This window comes from Oncorhynchus clarkii, chromosome 4, assembly GCF_045791955.1.
Source record: "Oncorhynchus clarkii lewisi isolate Uvic-CL-2024 chromosome 4, UVic_Ocla_1.0, whole genome shotgun sequence".
Lineage (NCBI taxonomy): Eukaryota > Metazoa > Chordata > Actinopteri > Salmoniformes > Salmonidae > Oncorhynchus > Oncorhynchus clarkii.
Window position 1 is genome coordinate 55,923,577 of NC_092150.1, and position 24,681 is coordinate 55,948,257.

A 24,681-nucleotide genomic window follows, 5' to 3' on the forward strand; every position below is an offset into this window, starting at 1 on the left:
TCATGTCTCTGTCACTGGCCGGGGGTCATTACTGTGTGTTTTGCCAAAGTCTTGTTTTTTCCCCCTCTTTTAATAAGAGTAAACACCCAACAGTGAGGAAACCCATCCCCATGAGCAAAGTGAAGAAAGGGGAGTAACCATGCGGGCCTGACTTTTCTGCCCTGCCATTGGTCCCCACGAAACCTGCACCAATTTAAAACCAGACACCAGTTGCTCTCCACCCATCAGACTATTACCACAAGCCCCAAAAGATAGATAGGGAGAGAGAGAAAAAGTGAGCGTGTGTCAGAGACAGAGGGTCAGCCTGAGATAAACAGAGAGAGAGAGAGAGAGAGAGAGACACACAGTTAGTTAATATTGGCATGCCTGCATACTCCACCAACATGAGGCTTAAGTTTCCTATCCTGGCTCTGACTCTGGAGATTATCACCATCATCCTGTTCTCTGTGTTTGTGGACTACGATGATGGGAAACACGGGGGGCACGGAGCCCACAACACCACACACCATGAGGAGAAGGATCCTCTGACCCTTTATCCCAGTAAGTGACACCTGAAGGCTCCTTCATGTTAGCCTGGTCCCAGATCAGTTTGTGTGGTCTTGGAATGACAATGACCATAAGAGTTGGCAAGACAGGAACAGGTCTGGGAGCAGGCTTCCTCAGTGTGGTGCCACATATTGTATGTGTGGGCTGTCAGTGTGTCAGCCTGGTTGTGGGAGCTTGGCTGAATCATGGATTTTATTGTATTGACTCCTTAATGCCAACCCCGGTTGCTATGGATGAAGGGCTATTGAAGTTGAGTCTCAAAGATTTGACCCTTATTCTCTTAATAATTGTGCAGTAGCTTTGAGGGATAAGCTATAGATCATTGGAGATGGTATTATTGAGTATTATTCAGATACTCCTGTGAACAATCAGAGAGAGAGATGTCGTGGGAAAGCATGGTGTGAGGTTGTTGTGCACGTGCCCATTCCAGCATCCTCACACCTAGAAATACTCTTTAGGGAATGGGCCAGATGCTCGAGCTGTCATAGGGGCACCACTCTCTCTCATACTGGACAGGTTCACTGTGGCTAGCCTCCAGATGGATTGTGCAAATGGGAAGATGAATGCCAGGACTGAATGGCATCCACATACTTACAATAGAACTTGCAAGTGCACTTAAGGGAAATGCAGTCATGTGTTTTAGTGAGACATACGATTGAGTTAAAAATGTACGTGAATTTGTGTTTGGAGATAGATAAGTCTATCTATGAAAAGTGCCAAAGCCCCACCCCTACTACTTTACCTTTTGTACAAAAAATAATTTAGATGTTAGTCTGGTGTTCTTCGGGTGGTTCTTGGAATCCCAGAAAGTGTATTTTCTACCTATTTTAAAACAGCATAAATACTTGCAGACTTACAGTATAGAGGTTTGCCCAGAAATGGGCAGGGCAGGCGTGACCCGAAGAGATTAGCGTAGTGCTTAGCATTTGGGCCGATCCTTTTCCATTCCAAGAATTTTGCATATCCAAAGACATCCTAAAACCTTTAGAACTATTGGTTGTTTTTAAATAAACTGAGATAATTTTTTATTTCAAGATGTTGTTTAATGGGTTATACAGCTAGAGATGTGTATAAAGGCGACATTGACTTTTTTCTTAAGAAAGCTGTTACATTTGCAGATTCCATTCATAACTATCATAATTGACCCCCCAAAACGGTCAATTTACTCAACAGACTGGCTAATTAACGCCCCATAACATGCTCATTCAGCTGAACAACCACAAGTTGCACCCCCCCCCCCCCCCCCCCCCCCCCCCCCCCTAACAAAAACTATTGGAGTAGACTACGAGAAAATATCAGGGGTCTGATGTGTGCGATGCAGGGTCGTCTATATTGTGCATTACCAAAGCTCCACAATTACAGGTTCATAGCAGAGGAAATAAGAGGAGGAATGCAATTTTGAAAAATAGGAGCCTATGTTGTTGCTGGGCTTTACCATCAATGGACAAAATCATTGTTAAAAAAAAATATTGAGAGGAACCAATGGTTTCTGTGGCTCTGTGAAGTACTTGTTTTCCTCAAAGAATGGGGACCTTAAGATTTGTTACACAGAGTTGTTTTACAGCCATAGTCTACTCCTTTCATCAAAGTCAGGCCGAATTTGTAATTTGTAATTACAGTTCACAAAAAGCAACTTCACCAATTGCACTGGTGTAAAAAGCTCCCCAATTGTCATACCATAATAAAAGTAAAGATACCTTCATAGAAAATGACTCAATTAAAAGTGAAAGTCACCCAGTAAAATACCACTTGAGGAAAAAGTATCTGGTTTTAAATGTAAACTCAGCAAAAAAAGAAACCCTCTCACTGTCAACTGTGTTTATTTTCAGCAAACTTAACATGTGTAAATATTTGTAAGAACACAACAAGATTCAACAACTGAGACATAAACTGAACAAGTTCCACAGACATGTGACAAAACAGAAATGGAATAATATGTCCCTGAACAAAGGGGGGGTCAAAATCAAAAGTAACAGTCAGTATCTGGTGTGGCCACCAGCTGCATTAAGTACTGCGTGCATCTCCTCCTCATGGACTGCACCAAATTTGCCAGTTCTTGCTGTGAGTTGTCATCCTGTACCTGTCCCGCAGGTGTGATGTTCGGATGTACCGATCCTGTGCAGGTGTTGTTACACGTGGTCTGCCACTGCGAGGACGATCAGCTGTCCATCCTGTCTCCCTGTAGCGCTGTCTTAGGCGTCTCACAGTACGGACATTGCAATTTCTTGCCCTGGCCACATCTGCAGTCCTCATGCCTCCTTGCAGCATTCCTAAGGCACGTTCACGCAGATGAGCAGGGACCCTGGGCATCTTTCTTTTGGTGTTTTTCAGAGTTAGTAGAAAGGCCTCTTTAGTGTCTTTCAGTGTCTTTTTAGTGTGTTTCATAACTGTGACCTTAATTGCCTACCGTCTGTAAGCTGTTAGTGTCTTAATGGTCGTTCCACAGGTGCATTAATTGTTTGTTCTTTGAACAAGCATGGGAAACAGTGTTTAAACCCTTTACAATGAAGATCTGTTAATTAAGTTATTTGGATTTTTACAAATTATCTTTGAAAGACAGGGTCCTGAAAAAGGGACATTTCTTTTTTTTAGTACAGTGGTGGAAAAAGTACTACGTTCTCATACTCAATTCTCCTTATATTAAGCAAACCAGGAGGCACAATTTGTGTTTTTTAAATGTATTTACGAACTGCCAGGGGCACACTCCAACACTCAGACATAATTTACAAACACAGTATTTGTGTTTAGTGAGTCAGATCAGAGGCAGTAGGGATGACCATGTTATATTGATAGGTGAGTGAATTGGACCATATTGCTGTCCTGCCTGAGCATTCTAAATGTTTTTGTGTGTCAGGGAAAATGTATGTGAGTAAAAATTACATATCTTCTTTAGGAATGTAGTAAAGTAAAAGTAGTAAAAAATATGAATATTAAAGCACAGATACCCCCCAAAAACGACTTAAGTAGTATTTCAAAGTATTTTATACTTAGTTACTTTACACCACTGACCAATTGCAGTTAGATTCAGTATGATGCTAAATGAAACTCAAGAAACTCAAAACCACTGGTGCCTTGGAGGTTTGAAATTTGTCAAAATCTGCATGATCCATTCTGGTTATCATGCCTGGGAGACAGAATGAGGATTCCCCATACGGGATTACGGAAATGCGGACAGAAGGTTGATAAAACGCAAGCTTAATTCCCTTCAATTACGTTTAAGCCAGGTCATTTGTCAGAGCTATGGTGACCTCCAAACACGTCAGCATTTAACATTATTGAAAATATTTTGGCTGCTGGCCTGAAACCTAATTTCAGACTATCAACCTGAAATCCTGGTTAGCACACTACAACTACCATGGATGGAAGATGACCTAACATGTTGGACATAGAGCCCATCTGAGAGGCTAGGTTCCAAATGGACCTTCTCTCTACCTCCCACAACACCCTTCTCTCAGAGCCTTCAACTGGTATGGTGTCTCAAAGGTATCAAGTATTCAGGTGATATAAGATGGATGGGGTCGAGGCTGATCAAGAATGCAGGGCAAGCAGCCTTAGAGCATTGTTAATAGAAATGAACCTCAGCCACTAGCTTCTGTATCCTGCATCGCTAAAATGCCCATTCCTATGAGACCATCCAAGGGGTTCCTCTAAAGGCCACTGCAGAGTGTCACGGAACCGACTAGACAGCCTACTGTTAACATTGTACTTGCTAAGTCTACGGTTTTTAGGCTTGTGTCGCGTTAGCAAAATGGATTCGGGAGACAGATGCAGGAATGCGTAATAGGGTTTTCTATTTAGCCCAAATTACGGCGTGCCCGTGTAAAGGCACGGGGACGAAGACCAAACAAACACGTAACAAAAACACAGGGTTGAAACCCAAGACAAAAGAGCGACAAGTATCTCAAATAAATACACAAACGCACAATGATTAACACACGGGGCGAGACCCGTAATCATCTGCACAATCCACAAGGGCACGAAAGCCCAAAACACACAGCACAGGTACTCACATGCACCAACGGACATTGTAACAATAAACGACAGCCCCATGGAAACCAAAGGGCACACTTATACAAGTACTAATCAGTGGGAATAGGGGACAGGTGTGCCTAATGTTTTTGTAACCTGACTGGATGTGTGCAAAAATGTGAGAAGTGTATGCGACCCGGGCCAGGAAGACAGTAAACTAACTTTAGATCCAGGGTCAGCTCAGTCTTGACTCTTTTGGGTTGGCGAGCCCAAGTGGGTTATTTTGTTCAGATGGTGCCAAAAACAAATATATGCAAAAAGAAAAACTACAAACAGGCATGCCCAATAGTGCTGAGCGATTAGTGCTTTTTGAGGTAAGTTCGGTTGTAACGGTTTTCTTGCGGTGAAGGAGAGGCGGACCAAAATGCAGCGTGGTGGTTATTCATGATTCTTTAATAAAGAAAACTATACATGAATAAACTAACAAAAAAAACAATAAACGTGAGAAAACCTAAACAGCCTATCTGGTGACAACAAAGACAGGAACAATCACCCACAAAATACTCAAAGAATATGGCTGCCTAAATATGGTTCCCAATCAGAGACAACGATAAACACCTGCCTCTGATTGAGAACCACTCCAGACAGCCATAGACTTACCTAGAAACCCCCACTAAGCCACAAACCCAATACCTAACAAAACCCCAGGACAAAACACACCACATACAAAAACCCATGTCACACCCTGGCCTGACCAAAATAATAAAGAAAACACAAAATACTAAGACCAGGGCGTGACATCGGTTTCGGTTTGATTATAAAAAGCTAATCACAGTTTTTGATTTTAGTTTCAATTTAAAAATATATATATATATTAAATGCATTATTAAATAATGACATCATATATTTTTTTGCTAAAAAGACATACCCAAAAGTAACTGCTATTCATGTGTAATTACATGATTCTGACATGCAAAAACATTGTATATTTGGAAAGAAGATATCTGGGAGATTATGAGGAAATAAACTGAAGACAATTTACATAGTTCAGAATACACAAGATCAAGCACACACAAAACCGTAAAAAAATAAATATATATGTTTTAATTGACAAGCTATAAGGGAATTGTTGATGATTAGAGCTGTTCACAACATGTGAACAATATCAGAAATAAAAAGGGATTGATAGACCTAACAACTAGAAATGGGCAGATGTTTTAGTAAGTGGTGTCAGGTGTGGTCACGGGACGTTTCCAAGTGTCCCTAAACCTCTCCAACGTGGCATACAGTTGAAGTCGGAAGTTTACATATACTTAGGTTGGAGTCATTAAAACTCGTTTTTCAACCACTCCACACATTTCTTGTTAACAAACTATAGTTTTTGCAAGTCAGTTAGGACATCTACTTTGTAATTTTGTAAAAGTGATTTTTCCAACAATTGTTTACAGACAGATTATTTCACTTATGATTCACTGTATCACAATTCCAGTGGGTCAGAAGTTCACTTACACTAAGTTGACTGTGCCTTTAAACAGTTTGGAAAATTCCAGAAAATTATGTCATGGCTTTAGAAGCTTCTGATAGGCTAATTGACATAATTTTTGTGTGTACCTGTGGATGTATCTCAAGACCTACCTTCAAACTCAGTGCCTCTCACCTGACATCATGGGAAAATCTAAAGAAATCAGCCAATACCTCAGGAAATATATTGTAGACCTCCACAAGTCTGGTTCAACCTCGGGAGCAATTTCCACGCTTGAATTTCCAACGCTTGAAGGTACTATGTTCATCTGTACAAACAACAGTACGCAAGTATAAACAACATGGGACCACGCAGCCGTCATACCGCTCAGGAAGGAGATGCGTTCTGTCTCCTAGAGATGAACGTAGTTTGATGCGAAAAGGGCAAATCAATCCCAGAGCAACAGCAAAGGACTTTGTGAAGATGCTGGAGGAAACAGGCCCAAAAAGTATATATATCCACAGTAAAACGAGTCCTATATCGACATAACCTGAAAGGCCGCTCAGCAAGGAAGAAGCCACTGCTCCAAAACCTCAATAAAAAAGCCAGACTATGGTTTGCAACTGCACATGGGGACAAAGATCGTACTTTTTGGAGAAATGTCCTCTGGTCTGATGAAACAAAAATAGAACTGTTTGGCCACAATCGCAATCGTTATGTTTGGAGGAACAAGGGGGAGGCTCGCAAGCCGAAGAACACCATCCCAACCGTGAAGCACGGGGGTGGCAGCATCATGTTGTGGGGGTGCTTTGCTGCAGGAGGGCCTGGTGCACTTCACAAAATAGATGGCATCATGAGGAAAGAAAAGTATGTGGATATATTGAAGCTACATCTCAAGACATCAGTCAGGAAGTTAAAGCTTGGTCGCAAATGGGTCTTCCAAATGGACAATGAGCCCAAGCACACTTCCAAAGTTGTGGCAAAATGGCTTAATTAAGGACAACAAAGTCAAGGTATTGGAGTGGCCATCACAAAGCCCTGACCTCAATCCTATAGAACATTTGTGGGCAGAACTGAAAAAGCGTGTGCGAGCAAGGAGGCCGACACACCTGACTCAGTTACAACAGCTCTGTCAGGAGGAATGGGCCAAAATTCACCCAACTTATTGTGGGAAGGTTGTGGAAGGCTACCCGAAACGTTTGATCCAAGTTAAACAATTTAAAGGCAATGCTACGAAATACTAATTGAGTGCATGTAAAATTCTGACCCACTGGGAATGTGATGAAAGAAATAAAAGCTGAAATAAATAATTCTCTCTGCTATTATTCTGACATTTTACATCCTTAATTTAAAGTGGTGATCCTAACTGACCTAAGACAGGGAATCTTTACTAGGAGTTTAAATGTATTTGCCTAAGGTATGTAAACTTCCGACTTCAACTGTATGTCTGTAAATTAGATTATTCCAGTGCTATTACATATTTGTAATCCCTAAATGCTATTTGTTCAGTATAAAAACACAATTTCTACCATATCAACCTCACTCGAACATTGTGGTGGTGTTGTGGGGTATCCAGGGTGCATTCAAGTGTCATTTCAACCTCTCCAAAGTGTCAGAATGTGGTAATTGCACTGCTTTTGCACACTGGATGTGCTAAAATATTTATTGTTCACTATAAAAATGACATTTCTACAACACCAACCTCTCTCAAACATATCCACTGTTTTTTCAACCTCTCCAAAATGCCTGAATGTTTAGCCTAGGCTATTGGTCCCACATACAAATGAACTGTTTACAAAAACAATATAAAATAAATAGATGTACAGTACCAGTCAAAAGTTAAAAGGGTTTTTAATTATTTGTACTATTTTCTACATTGTAGAATAATAGTGAAGACATCAACACTATGAAATAACACATATGGAATCATGTAATAACAAAAAAAGTGTTAAACAAATCAAAATATACTTTATATTCAGATTCTTCAAAGTAGCCACTGGACATTAAAGAAGATACAAAAATGTCTTATCAAACACAAACTTGGTTACACATGTGTCCTCCAATAAAAAAAAAATAGAAATTAGCTGAATGATTTACAAATGACATTCGTGTTCATGTTACATCCCAGATGATTGGATTTCACTTTCATCATAGCTTGTGCATGTCTTGCATAGTCTTTGACGAAGTCCCTCTCTGCCAGGAAACACCCTTTTTTTCTCTTTGTGTTTTGTGCAATGCTTGCAGTTCTTCCTTTTGTCTTTTGGCAGGTGTGTTGGATAGTGGCGCTCACTTTGAGTGGAGGGTCTTGTGATGGTGGTGAGGTTGCTTTGGGCCCGCAATTCAGCCATTTCCAATACCAGCTACTCTCGGAAGGCCAACTGGGTGAGATGGGTTTGACCTTTTGGTTTGACCATGTGCTTGTGGAGAATGAAAGCCTTTACTGTAGCAATGTCCACAAAGTGGTAGAAAAAAAGTTAAATACTACTTCCTGGTCTTGTGGAAGACCTGGTAATAGCCTATCAGAGGATCAGATAGGTCAACAACCCCCATGCTGGCATTGAAGTCCTTCACAGAAACAGGAATGGGGACATTCTTCCTCACCCATGCCCCATCAGCTAGCACAAAGAGCTTGTAACCCCATTTGGTCTGCAAGCCAATTCGAGCATTTGAGGCAACCAAGCGCTCATCTATATATAGATTATGAGCAGGCTGGAAGTACATTTTGCATGCCTCCACCATGTCATGATTAAGGGGCTTGACTCTTGCAAGACAATCATACCCTGCAGTCCCCTTTTTCTGGTCATTCTCCTGATCCATTTGTGGATCACTCATGTTAAGAGTACGGTTGATGGCCAAGAATCAGTTTTCACTCATGATGGAGGTGGGGAACTCGAGCTGATAGAGTGGGGATCTTGCTCCAGTTGTCAACTAATCTTGATACCTTTACCAGTCCCATGTAAATCACCAAGGAAATGTAGTTGAGCGTGTCACCCATGGTGACAGGGCTCCAGGACATCTTCCCTCCCCCTGTTGCTTCCAGCTGTGCATATTCATTTTAATTTGATTACTTTACTCTTTGATATTCCTTAATAACCCCCAAAAAATAAGAAATATTGGTAAATCGCTAAAACTAAAGATAAAAAACAAACGAAAGGCCTCACGGCCACCCAAAACGTCCTTTTAGCACAGCACTTGGACATGGTTGGTGCTGCCACCTGGGGTACGGAGTGTTGAAGTCTATCTTGGTCCAGTGTGGTGCCTAACTGTGTGCTAACACTAAACTACCTTCTACAGTACATAACAATAGTGCATATCTCTGTATTATTTATTTGGTTTTGCAAGGTTGGAGATTTTAGATGACAATGTTGGGTAAGATGAATGTGTAGTGGTAGGCCGAAGAAGGGATATATCCAATATGGACAAGATAAAAGCTGAGAATTGTTTTGCTGCTATGTTCCGAAGCTTCAAGTTCAGTACTCTACGTCTCAGTTGGTATAGTAGGGTGCTGACACCGGAAGGAATTTATCAGGTTAGTTGTTCGTTCCCAGCAATAATACACGATACATCATGTATTCTAGTTTTTGTTACCCTATTGTCCATTCCCTTGCATCATCCCACTCATTGTGAGGTATTGTTTTGCACGTTGCTTGATTTGCACATTCCCAATCAGTACCCTCAATCAATGCTAAAGAACAGAAAACATTGCATGCAATGTATTAACAACAAAAATGCTGATTTGTTCAGTCAACACATGGCTATCTTATCTTGTACAGTCGTGGCCAAAAGTTTTGAGAATGACACAAATATACATTTTCAAAAAGTCTGCTGAGTCAGTTTGTATGATGGCAATTTGCATATACTCCAGAATGTTATGAAGAGTGATCAGATGAATTGCAATTCATTGCAAAGTCACTCTTTGCCATGCAAATTAACTGAATCCCCCCCCCCCCCCAACAACAAAAAAATTCCACTGCATTTCAGCCCTGCCACAAAAGGACCAGCTGACATCATGTCAGGGATTCTCTCGTTAACACAGGTGTGAGTGTTGACGAGGACAAGGCTGGAGATCACTCTGTCATGCTGATTGAGTTTGAATAACAGACTGGAAGCTTCAAAAGGAGGGTGGTGCTTGGAATCATTGTTCTTACTCTGTCAATCATGGTTACCTGCAAGGAAACACGTGCGGTCATCATTGCTTTGCACAAAAAGGGCTTCACAGGCAAGGATATTGCTGCCAGTAAGATTGCACCTAAATCAACCATTTATCGGATCACCAAGAACTTCAAGGAGAGCGGTTCAATTGTTGTGAAGAAGGCTTCAGGGCACCCAAGAAAGTCCAGCAAGCGCCAGGACTGTCTCCTAAAGTTGATTTATCTGCAGGATCGGGGCACCATCAGTACAGAGCTTGCTCAGGAATGACAGCAGGCAGGTGTGAGTGCATCTGCATGCACAAGTGAGGCGAAGACTTTTGGAGGATGGCCTGGTGTCAAGAAGGGCAGCAAAGAAGCCTCTTATCTCCAGGAAAAACATCAGGGACAGACAGATATTCTGCAAAAGGTACAGGGATTGGACTGCTGAGGACTGGGGTAAAGTCATTTTCTCTGATGAATCCCCTTTCTGATTGTTTGGGGCATACAGAATAAAGCATGTCCGGAGAAGACAAGGTGAGCACTACCATCAGTCCTGTGTCGTGCCAACAGTAAAGCATCCTGAGACCATTCATGTGTGGGGTTGCTTCTCTGCCAAGGGAGTGGGCTCACTCACAATTTTGCCTAAGAACACAGCCATGAATAAAGAATGGTACCAACACATCCTCCGAGAGCAACTTATCCCAACCATCCAGGAACAGTTTGGTGATGAACAATGCCCTTTCCAGCATGATGGAGCACCTTGCCATAAGGCAAAAGTGATAATTAAGTGGCTCGGGGAACAAAACATTGATATTTTGGGTCCATGGCCAGGAAACTCCCCAGACCTCAATCCCATTGAGAACTTGAGGTCAACCCTCAAGAGGCAGGTGGACAAACAAAAACCCACAAATTCTGACAAACTCCAAGCATTGATTATGCAAGAATGGGCTGCCATCAGTCAGGATGTGGCCAAGAAGTGAATTGACAGTATGCCAGGGCGGATTGCAGAGGTCTTAAAAAAGAAGGGTCAACACTGCAAATATTGACTCTTTGCATCAACTTCATGTAATTGTCAATAAAAGCCTTAGACACTTATGAAATGCTTGTAATTATACTTCAGTATTCCATAGTAACATCTGGCAAAAATATCTAAAGACACTGAAGCAGCAAACTTTGTGAAAATGTATATGTGTGTCATTCTCAATACTTTTGGCCAAGACTGTATATATCTTACAAGGCATTTTGTATATCTTACATATTTTACATTGTTCAGACTTTGATATCAGGGAAAATATTGGATAGATTTTAGTTATTTGTTTGTTACCGGATAGGCGCGGCGGGTGTTCTGGCCAGTGCCAGAGGGGTTATAATGTATCCTATGACGTCTCGGAGGCATTGCATAAGTAATACTAAACCTGATTATAATCATGGTCCAGTGCGCTGAATCTCATCCATAGCAATACAATGCACTCCTGGGTAGAAAGAGACAGTCACATGTAAACACGATAATGAGTGAGGAATTCATGGACTTCTAATTTGAGACAAAATCTGTTTAGAAGAGCTAACCTTCCTGTTTATTCTGTCTCTATCACTGTGTGGCAGAAAGAGGGAGCCTCCGAACAAACTCAACTCTTAAATGAATTGCCAGTTACAACAATCCCTCTACAACTGCCTAAAATGTAGCATCGGTTTTTACTTATAGTAAGGCCTGGTATGGCACAGAGACACATGCAGAGAAAGAGATGTGTATGGCACTGGAATGGCATGCTGGTAGACATGTTTTTTGGAGAGTCATACACAGCTTACATAGAGTACATAGAGTAGTCATATATAGTCACAGACAAAAAAAGACAACGGACCTATCGGTCTAGTCTATGCTGCACCTAAGCCCCCCAACCACCAACCCCACACCCTGTATTCCATTACTTACCCAGGACAGTCTGGGTGGTGACTGTTTGCCTAAGTCCCTTTTTTAAATATATTTTTTTACCTTTATTTAAGTCAGTTAAGAACAAATTCTTATTTTCAATGACGGCCTAGGAACAGTGGGTTAACTGCCTGTTCAGGAGCAGAATGGCAGATTTGTACCTTGTCAGCTCAGGGGTTTGAACTTGCAACCTTCCGGTTGCTAGTCCACCGCTCCTACTACTAGGCTACCCTACCCAGCTTCCCTGACAACCACAATGCTAACTTCCCACCACAATGCTAACCAGACCTGGGGAAACAAGGACTATTGTTTCCACATTCTGCAAACGGCCACACCTTGATGTACTTTCCAGATGAGGACCCGTCATCCATCGCACAATGACTGGTCACTTTTGGGAATTGGGAGTCTGGCTTCCTGCGGTCAGGCATTTCAGGGAAGAGAACCTTTTCTGAGTGTCGAGCGAGAGTGGGAGTAGAGTGTGTGGGTGGGAGTGGGAGTGGAGCTTGGAGAATTAGGATTGTTCCTCCAGCAGCGGTGGACAAACCGTTTTAAGCTCCACGCACCTACGTACGTACGCACACACATACACACATTTGGTCAGTCTCTTGGGCCAGTAGCCTGATCCTTATCTGCAGAAACTCTGATAGTGCTCACATCCTGCTGTCTGCACACACAGTGAGCTAAAGTCCTTATAAGTAAAATCTGTCCTCTTGTATACATCAATCTAAACATGCATAAAGTGTGAGCACAGTGATCCATTTATTAAGTTTAGAAGACTTGGTTAAGATCATGTGATCCCAGTGAATGGAACAGTGTAAGGCTACTGACATGACACATCAAACTGGGTTATTGGGAGCCTGAGTTCTCAGTATCCCATTCACAGACTAATCTAATTGGTCTTCCCTCCTCAGGATTTCCATTGACCCCTCATGGGGATAGGGGTTATTAATGTTGCTGCACAATCCAATGCGGGTGCTCTGTGAATCATTTGAGCAGCCAAAGGCAAAGCAACATAATGAATGGAATATTTACACACCACTAATAGCTCTAGGTTTTGATCAATAGCTAGACTGTCAACTGATTTGAATGTCTTTGACGTGTTGTAATAGAGGATTATACTCACATAGCAAGCCCTCCCAGGGTTTTATTCATTTGTTATAGTTTTCATTCACTATTCATTCAAAGTGAATAAATCATATGGGGCCTGTTTTATAGAGAAAAAATGCAATGATATTATGTTAACACTACCACCAACGTGTTTTGGATTTCATGTGAATTTAAAATGTTAATATCTCTGCCATTTTGGAAGTCACTTTTTTTTTATGAATCAAACTCCACTGAGCTGACCTCTGACCTGCCATTTGTTCCCCAGTGTTCCAGGATGTCCACGTTATGATCTTCATTGGCTTTGGCTTCCTGATGACCTTTCTGAAGAGATATGGCTTCAGCAGCGTGGGCCTCAACCTGCTCCTGGCCGCCTTCGCTCTGCAGTGGGGTCTAATCATGCAAGGCCTCTGGCACCTGGACGACGGCAAGATCAAAGTCTCCATCTTCAAGTAAATACAAATAGTAAACTAACAGAACGTTCAGAATAAATAAAGCTAGCAGTATCATCATAGTACCCATGATAGAATACATATTCAAGTAAATACAACATAGACATTACCAAAACCGTCAAAACCAATAATCAGCTTGCAGTAATAGCACATGTACGTACAGTTGAAGTCTGAAGTTTACATACACCATAGCCAAATACATTTAAACTCAGTGTTTCACAATTCCTGACATTTAATCCTAGTAAAAAATCTGTTTTAGGTCAGTTAGGATCACCACTTTATTTTAAGAATGTGAAATGTCAGAATAATAATAGAGAGAATGATTTATTTCAGCTTTTATTTCTTTCATCTCATTCCCAGTGGGTCAGAAGTTTACATACACTCACTTGGTATTTGGTAGCATTGCCTTTAAATTGTTTAACTTGGGTCAAACGTTTCGGGTAGCCTTCCACAACCTTCCCACAATAAGTTGGGTGAATTTTGGCCCATTCCTCCTGACAGAGCTGGTGTAACTGAGTCAGGTTTGTAGGCCTCCTTGTTCGCACAAGCTTTTTCAGTTCTGCCCACAAATGTTCTATAGGATTGAGGTCAGGGCTTTGGTGATGGCCACTCCAATACCTTGACTTTGTTGTCCTTAAGCCATTTTGCCACAACATTGGAAGTATGCTTGGGGTCATTGTCCATTTGGAAGACCCATTTGCGACCAAGCTTTAACTTCCTGACTGATGTCTTGAGATGTTACTTCAATATATCCACATAATTTTCTTTCCTCATGATGCCATCAAATTTGTGAAGTGCACCAGGCCCTCCTGCAGCAAAGCACCCCCACAACATGATGCTGCAACCCCCGTGCTTCACAGTTGGGATGGCATTCTTCGGCTTGCAAGCCTCCCCCTTTTTCCTCCAAGCATAACAATGTTCATTATGGCCAAACAGTTCTATTTTTGTTTCATCAGACCAGAGGACATTTCTCCAAAAAGTATGATCTTTGTCCCCATGTGCAGTTGCAAACCATAGTCTGGCTTTTTTATAGCGGTTTTGGAGCAGTGGCTTCTTCCTTGCTGAGTGGCCTTTCAGGTTATGTCGATATAGGACTTGTTTTACTGTGGATATAGATACTTTTGGACCTGTTTCCTCCAGCATCTTCACAAAGTCCTTTGCTGTTGCTCTGGGATTGATTTGCACGTTTCGCACCAAAGTACGTTCATCTCTGGGAGACAGAACGCGTCTCCTTCCTGAGCGGTATGATGGCTGCGTGGTCCCATGTTGTCTATACTTGCGCACTATTGTTTGTACAGATGAATGTGGTACCTTCAGGCATTTGGAAATTGCTCCCAAGGATGAACCAGACTTGTGGAGGTCTACAAATGTTTTTTCTGAGGTCTTGGCTGATTTCTTTTGATTTTCCCATGATGTCAAGAAAAGAGGCACTGGGATTGAAGGTAGTCCTTGAAATACATCCACAGGTAAACCTCCAATTGACTCAAATTATATCAATTAGCATATCAGAAGCTTCTAAAGCCACGGCATCATTTTCTGGAATGTTCCAAGCTGTTTAAAAGCACAGTCAACTTAATGTATGTAAACTTATGACCCAATGGAATTGTGATACAGTGAGTTATTAGTGAAATAATCTGTCTGTAAACAAGTGCAGTAATGTTTTGATTCCAAAACATCCAGTGATTTTGCAAAAATACTCATAATAAACATTGATAAAATATACAAGTGTTATTCACAGAATTAAAGATAAACTTCTCCTTTAATGCAACCGATGTGTCAGATTTCAAAAAAACTTTACGGAAAAAGCATAATCTGAGAACGGCGCCCAAACCAAAACGTCAGAACCCAAAACAGCCAGAGGAATATCCGCCATTTTGGAATCAACAAAGTTAGAAACAACACCATAAATATTCACTTACCTTTGATGATCTTCATTAGAAGGCACTCCCAGGAATCCCAGTTCGACAATAAATGACTGATTTGTTCCATAAAGTTCCATCATTTATGTCCAAATAGCCACTTGTTGTTAGCGTGTTCAGCCCAGTAATCCATCTTCATGAGGCGCAGGCACTTCATCCAGACAAAAACTCAAAAAGTTCCGTTACAGTCCTTTAGAAACATGTCAAACGATGTATGGAATCAATCATTAGGATGAAATTAACATAAACCATCAATAATGTTCCAACCGGAGAATTCCTTTGTCTTCAGAAAAGCACTGGAACGAGAAGTAACTGTCGGGAGCGCGCGTCATGAGACCAAGGCTCTCTGCCAGACCACTGACTCAAAGAGGTCTCATGAGCCCCTCCTTTATAGTAGAATACTCAAATGAGTTTCTAAAGATGGTTGAAATCTAGTGGAAGCCCTAGGAAGTGCAACCTCATCCAAATCTCAATGTGTATTCGGTAGGCCAAGCTTTGAAACACTACAAACCTCAAATATCCCACCTCCTGGTTGGATTCTTCTCAGGTTTTCACCTGCCATATGAGTTCTGTTATACTCACAGACATCATTCAAACAATTTTCAAAACTTCAGAGTGTTTTCTATCCAATACTACTAATAATATGCATATATTAGCATCTGGGACAGAGTAAGAGGCAGTTCACTCGGGGCATGCTATTCATCCAAAAGTGAAAATGCTGCCCCCTATCCCAAAAAGGTTAATACAGCAACAGAATGGGTAGAATGAATGAAGCTAGCATTAGTGGTATGTGCACAAGATAGAGGACAATCATAGAGAAGTGTTCTGTTCTAGTGTTAACAAGACATCTCTCGCTATCTCTTTCTCTCTCTTCACTCCCTCCTACTCGTCCTCTCCCTCCTCACCATAAGGATGATCAACGCAGATTTCAGCACAGCCACCGTTCTGATCTCGTTTGGGGCAGTGCTGGGTAAAACCAGTCCTGTCCAGCTCCTCATCATGACCATCCTGGAGATCACCATCTTCAGCATCAACGAACATCTGGTGGCCGAAATCCTGGAGGTCAGTGCACTTCACCATAATCTCAGATCCCAGAACTAACCCTTATTCTAACAGTCTGTCACAACAAACTAACTTCAACCTTGTCCACTCATCTAAGAACTTGTGAACATGAAAAACACTATACTAGAAAATGATATTAGTTAATACAGTTCAATAAGCAATATTGTGTGCAATCTTGTGAGTAGCAGCAAAGACTGTGTGAATCTCCTGTTGACCCATATATGTGTACTATCTGTTTACCTGGGACCTTATACACCTGGCCCATAACCCTAGTGAGACTGCCCTCTAGTGGTGAGAAGTGACAGCCCAAGATAACCGCGATCAGACAAGATTCATCCTGAATCCAAAAGGGCTCAGACAAATATAACCACGGCGTAAATTCTTAGGGATGAACCTACAAAGGGAAAAATATATCTAGGTCAATTTTATTTGATATTCTTGAATCAGTCCAATCCTGTACCCAATAAATCAGTGCACAAGTTTTGCTTGGGAATGTGCAGAGGTGTGAAAGATGGGTGATTGACAGGTGACTGAGGTTACTAGCAGACTAAGGAGAAAGTTAGGTTAGTAGGGCTGTTCTTTTTTTTTACAACATGAACTAACTACTTTATATGGTTTGTCCCACTCACAGGCCAATGATGTTGGGGCCTCCATGATTATCCATGCCTTTGGGGCGTACTTCGGTCTCGCAGTGGCCCGCATGCTGTACCGGCCAGCTCTGAGGAACAGCCATGAGAACGATGGCTCTGTTTACCACTCTGACCTCTTCGCCATGATCGGTAAGAGCAGCTCACATGGCAGTCATCAAGATCAATGCATTTTGGCCTCCCGTGTGGCACAGCGGTAAAAGGCACTGCATCGCAGTGCTAGAGGCGTCACTACAGACCCGGGTTTGATCCGGGCTGTGTCGCAGCCGGCCGTGAACGGGAGACCCAAGAGGCAGCGCACAATTGGCCCAGCGTCGTCCGGGTTAGGGGACTTCGGTCGCCAGTTGTATGTTGTTTCCTCTGACACAGTGGAGCTGGCTTCTGGGTTAAGCAAGCAGTGTGTCAAGATGCAGTGCAGCTTGGAGGGGTCGTGTTTCGGAGGACGCATAGCTCTCAACCTTTGCCTCTCCCTAGTCCGTACGGAGTTGCAGCAATGGGACAAGCCTGCAACTACCAATTGGATATCATGAAATTGGGGAGAAAAAAATGTATCATAATAATCTATGCATTTTATTGATTAGCGTAGACAGTCCCTAACAACTGTTATATATTAAAGAGTAGTAGATAGATCCGCTAAATATTGTTAAAATGTTCTTTGGAACACTAGAAAAAACAATTCAGCAATAAGGGGGTTCTAAGTATCAAGCATCTCAGAGTAGGAGTGCTGATTTTTGTATCATTTTTTATTTTTATTTATTTTACTAGGAAAGTCAGTTAAGAACAAATTCTTATTTACAATGACAACCTACCGGGGAACTTCCTGTGCCTTGTTCAGGGGGAGAACAACAGATTTCTTATCTTGTAAACTTGGGGATTCAATCCATCAACACTTTCGGTTGCTGGCCCAACGCTCTAACCACTAGGCTATTCGCCGCACCACTTTTAGATCACAATTAATGGGATTGCATGGACAGGGGGACCTGAACCTAGATTACCATTCCTACTCTGAGACGCTTGATACATACGGCTCCTGGTGTCTGTTTGCGCTGTACATTTTATCACAGGGGAAGGGGAAGGGGAAGCTCCCCCAAATCATAGTCTCAGTCACCACCTAGTGGAAATACAGTGTATCACTTCTAAAACTCACTGTATTATAAAAACAGTGACACTAGCAGGCATAATTCAATGTTCAATGTAGTTTCAATATATTTAATACATCACTTTTTGTTTATATATTTTAGAATTAACTGAAGTAGCAGACAAATAAAAATCCTCCTTGAATATCTTCTCCAGGTACCGTGTTCCTCTGGATGTTCTGGCCCAGTTTCAACTCTGCCATCGCTGAATCTGGCACTGATCAGCTCATGGCGGTGACCAACACCTACTTCTCCCTGGCTGCCTGCGTACTCTCTGCCTATGCCGTCTCCAGCTTGGTGGAGCACAAAGGGAAACTGGACATGGTGAGTCTTCCAATGCTTCATTCAAACCACAAAGGATCACAGCAAATCTGTAGATTGTTTACTTTCTTTCAATTTATTTTGACTTGTTTATGTTCAAACAAGAATATTGAGTGTGTGCGCGTGTATTGTGTGTCTTTGGGAAAGCGACAATAAAATCTCACATATCACCTACTATAGCATAGCTCACTACAGGCCCTGGTTTGATCCCGGGCTGTATCACAACTGGCAGTGATCGGGAGTCCCATAGGGCGGCGCACAATTGGCCCAGCGTCGTCCGGGTTAGGGGAGGGTTTGGCCGGGGTAGGCCGCCATTGTAAATAATAATTTGTTTTTAACTGACTTGCCAAGTTAAATAAAGGTTCAATAAAATATAAAAATAAAATAAATGCTTCTGTGTCTTCCATAGGTCCACATCCAGAATGCCACTCTGGCAGGAGGTGTTGCCGTGGGAACCTGCGCTGACATGGACATCGGCCCTTTTGGTGCCATGATCATTGGGTTCGTGGCTGGCATCGTCTCCACCCTGGGCTTCAAGTTCCTCACTGTGAGTTCAAAGGTCACACAAGTCTGAACCAATAGAAAGGGAGATACCTAGTCATAATGGAATGCATTCAACCAAAATGTGTCTTGTGCATTTAACCAAAGCCCTCTGAATCAGAGAGGTGCAGAGGGCTGTCTTAATCAACATCATCAGTCTCTGGGGAGTAGTTGTTTTTGTTGGGGGTTAACTGCCTTGCTCAAGGGCAAAACAGCAGATTTTTCCACCTTGCCAGCTCTGGGATTTGAACTAGTGACCTTTCAGTTTCTGGACTGATGTTCTTAACCACTAGGCTTCCTGCCGCCACAACCCTACAGTGGACCAGGACACCACATTGTCTATGAAAAGCCAACTAGTGTTGCAACATAGACATGCCTTGTGAGTTGCAATAAGCCTACATTCCTTTGAATGTTACATTTCTGTCAGCATCCTCACTAACCAGTTAGGGGGAGGAAATAGTGTCCTCAGCCCAATGAGAAAATCTGGTTCTGGTTTGTTAAACGAGTTTTGCCTGCTGGGAGAAACTTGCATTTTAGTCAAAACAATCACCCATCCATCCATGACTGACTAACCTGCCATCAGATGGCTAGAAATGTGTTGAAATGAGTGGGCACTAGGGAATATAGAAATTACTGTTTCTCTCTGTGTTTCAGCCAATCCTGGCATCCAACCTGGGCATCCAGGACACCTGTGGTGTCCACAATCTGCACGGCATGCCTGGCATCCTCGGGGGTATCGCTGGCATTGTGGCGGTCGCTCTGGGCAAGAAGAACGGGTAGGGCTCATCCAATGGCATTCTTCATACTGTATATCTATAAAGGCATTAGATAAAGGAATTAGAGGTCTTAGAAATAAAAGGCATTTGAAAAGGAATGATTTTCTAAAGACCTTTGGTAAATGACGATGTGTAGTCAATATCAGATACAGATAGTGTAGTTCTTGAACGTCTAATAATTTACTTTCCGTTAAGGTGTGAACTTGGCCTCAATAATTAGTCTCAAAATAAGGATCTCTTGCCATAATTACCTAAGTACTTCTCATCTCCGCCATTCTTCCCTCAGGAGTGCTGCCATGCAGGGTGCAGCCCTGGCCTCATCCCTTGGGTTCGCTTTGGTTGGAGGAACTATTACAGGTGGGTGGAGAGAGACTGCCATTCTTTGTCATTCAAAAAAATCTACATCACATTTGAACAGACAGTTTTCATATTTTATAAAACTATGCAGTTTGTTTTATACGATGCCCGCTGGGAAACATATATTTAATAATACTGTTAATAACTTTTCTATTTGTACAGGTCTGATAATGAAGCTTCCATTCTGGGGACAGCCTCCAGATCAGAACTGCTTTGACGATTCCATTTATTGGGAGGTAATAATCTGAAAGAAACAAATACAGCACATTATCCTGATCCATGAATGACCATCACTAGCTTACAGTTGAATCAAATGCCTGAGGTATATGGTATAACGTATAGGATGTTACATTATTGGTGTGACACTCATGTAACATTTGACATATCCAGTCCCATAATGTGGCATTAGCCACATATAGATTGTTATTAGTCACACATGGCAAATGTGGCATACTGTCTTGTATTACATTGAACGTGACCACCTGGAGACACACATAAAATATTTGATTTGTAAATTTAAAAAAAGACTATCTTATAACAAATATGATTTGGTATAGATTAAATTGTGGCTAAATTCTGAGATCTGTGGCTGACTGAGATGTGACTGTGTTCTAGGTTCCTGGGGAGGAGGAGGAGGAGGGCGAGGAGGGCGAGGAGAGCCTGGCTCACGGAGACCAAAAAGCAGAGGCGTAAAGCTCCCACTCTTTGCTGCACATTCACGACCTACAACCCTCTGAGCTAGAGATGGGAAAGTGAGGAATCATGAACCACACATTAGACATTGGGTGACTCTATCTCAATAGTCTTAACTGGCTTCCTCTCCTTGTCACCTCTCCTTCATCTAATTGGTAAATCCCTACCAGGACTTCATCCGTCACCCGTCTAATTTCTTGACCATCAGTGCAGAGGACGTAAAGGAGAGAATCTATGTTGTACTATTGAATTCAACCCAGGATGGCCAGTGCTGTGAAATTGTCAGTTATTTTCAACTACTGCATAAATAATTGGATTGATATGAGACAAATTGAGATCATATCGTGATTCATGCTACCTTATTAAGACATCTCTAAATCAACTCGATCACCAGGGAAATGTTAGCCTATGTTGCACTTTTCTAGGTCCAAACTAGGTCCTCATTGTCCATAGATTTGTACTAAATATTTGAATCTTCAATTGAAGTAAGTCCACTGAAGAGCATTTGGGAAACATGTCATAGCTCATTATAATTTCAACTAAAGTGTAAGAGGTGGGTGTGTTACATTTTTTTTTTTTTTTAACTATTATTAGGTCTCAATGCAATTGAGATAATATTGTAAGGATTTTCTTATCTTAAACAAATAATGTTTACAGAAACTCATTTCAAGCAACATGCTTGCAGTGCTTTGGATGTGTTAGTCTGAAAATTGATTTAAATGAAGGAGCATTTTGATATAAATGATCCTGAATAAGTTGCATTGAAACATGAACTGTTCTTTCACACAATCGGAGGAAAGATACTTTCAGGGATTATTTTTTTACACTGAATTTGATGACCACCGTTCTGAGCCATTAGAAACTGTATAGAAATAGTAGAAACAGTATATCAAGCTGACAATATCACCAATTGTCTCACATGCTTTGTGACACTATCAAAATGTTAACAGACATTCGTTTTGCCTCATTAGTTAGGGCTATACATTGTATATTTTTCTCAACGTGTCTTTTTATGTCGCCATCCAACTGACATAGCCGATATTGTGTGCTAGGCCTTGTTTAATGAATAAAATCAACTGCTACTTTAGCCTGCTGCAGAGTTAGGCCGCGTGACTGGAGCTCACTACTCCTACTGAAGAGAATCTGATACCAGACCAGGCTGCAAAGTTTAGGCAGTAGCTAAGGGCCAGTATTTATCAAGCGTCTCAGAGTGGGGGTGCTGATCTTGGATCAGTTTTACCTTTCTAGATCAGCACTCCTGAGACGCTTGATAAACACGGGCCCATGTCTCACAGGGAACAGAGCTGGGCAAGAATAGGTTCTGCATTAAGCTACTCCCTGTGTGCATCCAAATACTCTAAGGTTCCCCTTCTTCTACCCCAGTATCCTCACATCTAAAGTGGAGTTGAGTGTCTTTCATTTTCATTTTTCAAACACAGAAAGTCAATTGAAATCTGACATGTCCAATTAAAAACCGGATAGTCTACATGTCACATGGATTCTGAATAAATGGGGCATGAGAAAGAAAGCCACTAAGAGATTTAGGATACATAAGCTTTCTATATTTCTTTCACTTCTTATTGTAACCTCTTAATGCAAAGTGTAGTTAGTTACATGATGGATATAGTCAGTTTCTCTAAATCCCTGCACCTAGGACTAACAATTGTTACTTAGTGATTCAGATCACAAGTATCTCTTTATACACTGAGTGTACAAAACATTAAGAACACTTTCATCATATTGAGTTGCACCCCCCCCCCCCCCCCCCCTTTTTCCCCCAGAATAGTCTCAATTTGTTGGGTCATGGACTCTACAAGGTGTCGAAAGCGTTCTACAGGGATGCTGGCCCATGTTGACTCCAATGCTTGACCCCAAAGGTGTTTGATGGGGTTGAATCAGGGCTCTGTGCAGACCAGTTAAGTTCTTCCACACCAATCTCAACAAACCACTTCTGTATGGACCTCGCTTTGTGCACGGCGGTATTGTCATGCTGAAACAGGAATGTTCCTTCCCCAAAATGTTGCCACAAAGTTGGAAGCACAGAATCATCTGGAATGTCATTGTATGCTGTAGCATTAACATTTCCCACAGTTGTGTCAAGTTGGCTGGATGTCCTTTAGGTGGTGGACCATTCTTGATACACATGGGAGACTGTTGAGTGTGATAACCCCAGCAGCGTTGCAATTCCCAACACAAACCAGTGCGTCTGGCACCTACTACCATACCCCGTTCAAAGGCACTTAAATATTTTGTCTTGCCTCTTCATCCTCTAAATGGCACACATACACAATCCATGTCTCAATTGCCTCAAGGATGAAACAAAATCCTTCTTTAACCTGTCTCCTCTTCTTCATCTACACTGATCTGAAGTGGATTTAACAAGTTAGATCAATAAGGGATCATAGCATTGACCTGGTCAGTCTATGTCTTGGAAAGAGCAGGTATTTATAATGTTTTGTACACTCAGGCTATATCGCAACCATTTTGTTGAATAAAGCTAAAGTGATACCTGAGAATGCAGGAGGAAAATAGTCAACAATAGTTCCTGTACTAGACCATTGTAGCAGGTAAAGATGAAACTGACTACAGATACACTACATGGCCCAAATGATGCTTGTCTAACATCTCATTCCAAAATCATGGGCATTAAAATGGAGTGGTCCCACCTTTGTTGCTATAACAGCTTACTTTTGTCCATGTAGTGTAGCTAGATAAGTAGTACATTTGGCTGATGTAGTAGCCTATGTGTGATTTAGATGTAATGCTTAGAACACCAGCAGGCAATATTTTAAAAAAAAAATGCTTGGTATGATTTTTTTTTTTTAAGTTACAGAAAGTTAATATGTATTACATTTTTGTTAATGTATAAATATTTATACTGTAATTTATTAATATGGTTTTATACAATATAAGAGTGACTCTGTGTGTGTTCTTTGACATGATTCCATTGCATTATCACCATCAACATTCTTTTCACAATCAGAACGTAGAAGGCGTGTTGTACATTTTCAAGGGCCAAGACACTAATTGTGCTATCAAGACAATCGGAGCTCTAGAAAGATGCCAGAGAGTCGGATGACCATTCAAAACGAATTTCCCAGTCGGAGCTCGTTTTTTTCATAGTTTCCAGTTGTCGTGAACTAATGCATCGTTCAAAACAACTGATAATTCGGAACTGGGAACTCGGCTATTTCCGACTTCTGACTTCAGTGTGTTCAAAACAGCTGGGAACTCAAAAAAGGGAGCTCCGATTGAGAAAAATCGATTTGAACAGTAATCCAACTCGGAATTCCAACTCGGGATCTCTGGCCTCTTTCTAGAGTTCCGACTTTCCAACCTGAAGATCACTGACGTCATGATTTGACCTGATATTTTCTCGAATTCCCAGTAGATTTGAACACCGCACCACTGAATTCGGAAGTCTGACATTTCCGAGTTCTCAGTTATTTTGAACATGGCATAATGATTTTTCATCCTTTGACCACATAGACCGCGATTTGTCAGTGGATGACACGTCCGATGACTTGGCACGCAACCATTGGTTGTTGCGTCTCCTCGACTAGCTATGGAACGCGCTCCCAAATTCCATGTTTTATTATGAGTTTCTTTTAATAAGACATTTTTAATAAGCTATGAAAGG

At 41.6% G+C, this 24,681-nt stretch overlaps 1 protein-coding gene across 1 annotated transcript; it reads left to right on the forward strand.

Moving 5' to 3' along the window:
- Positions 1-219: 219 nt before the first annotated feature.
- On the forward strand, positions 220-23,950 carry LOC139406956 (ammonium transporter Rh type A-like). Its single transcript, XM_071150157.1, has 10 exons — positions 220-540; positions 13,407-13,590; positions 16,421-16,571; positions 17,203-17,350; positions 18,512-18,678; positions 19,085-19,222; positions 19,870-19,991; positions 20,278-20,348; positions 20,511-20,584; positions 20,964-23,950. The coding sequence occupies exons 1-10, from the start codon at positions 363-365 to the stop codon at positions 21,039-21,041; spliced, it is 1,311 nt and encodes a 436-aa protein (XP_071006258.1). The 5' UTR covers positions 220-362; the 3' UTR covers positions 21,042-23,950.
- Positions 23,951-24,681: the final 731 nt, after the last annotated feature.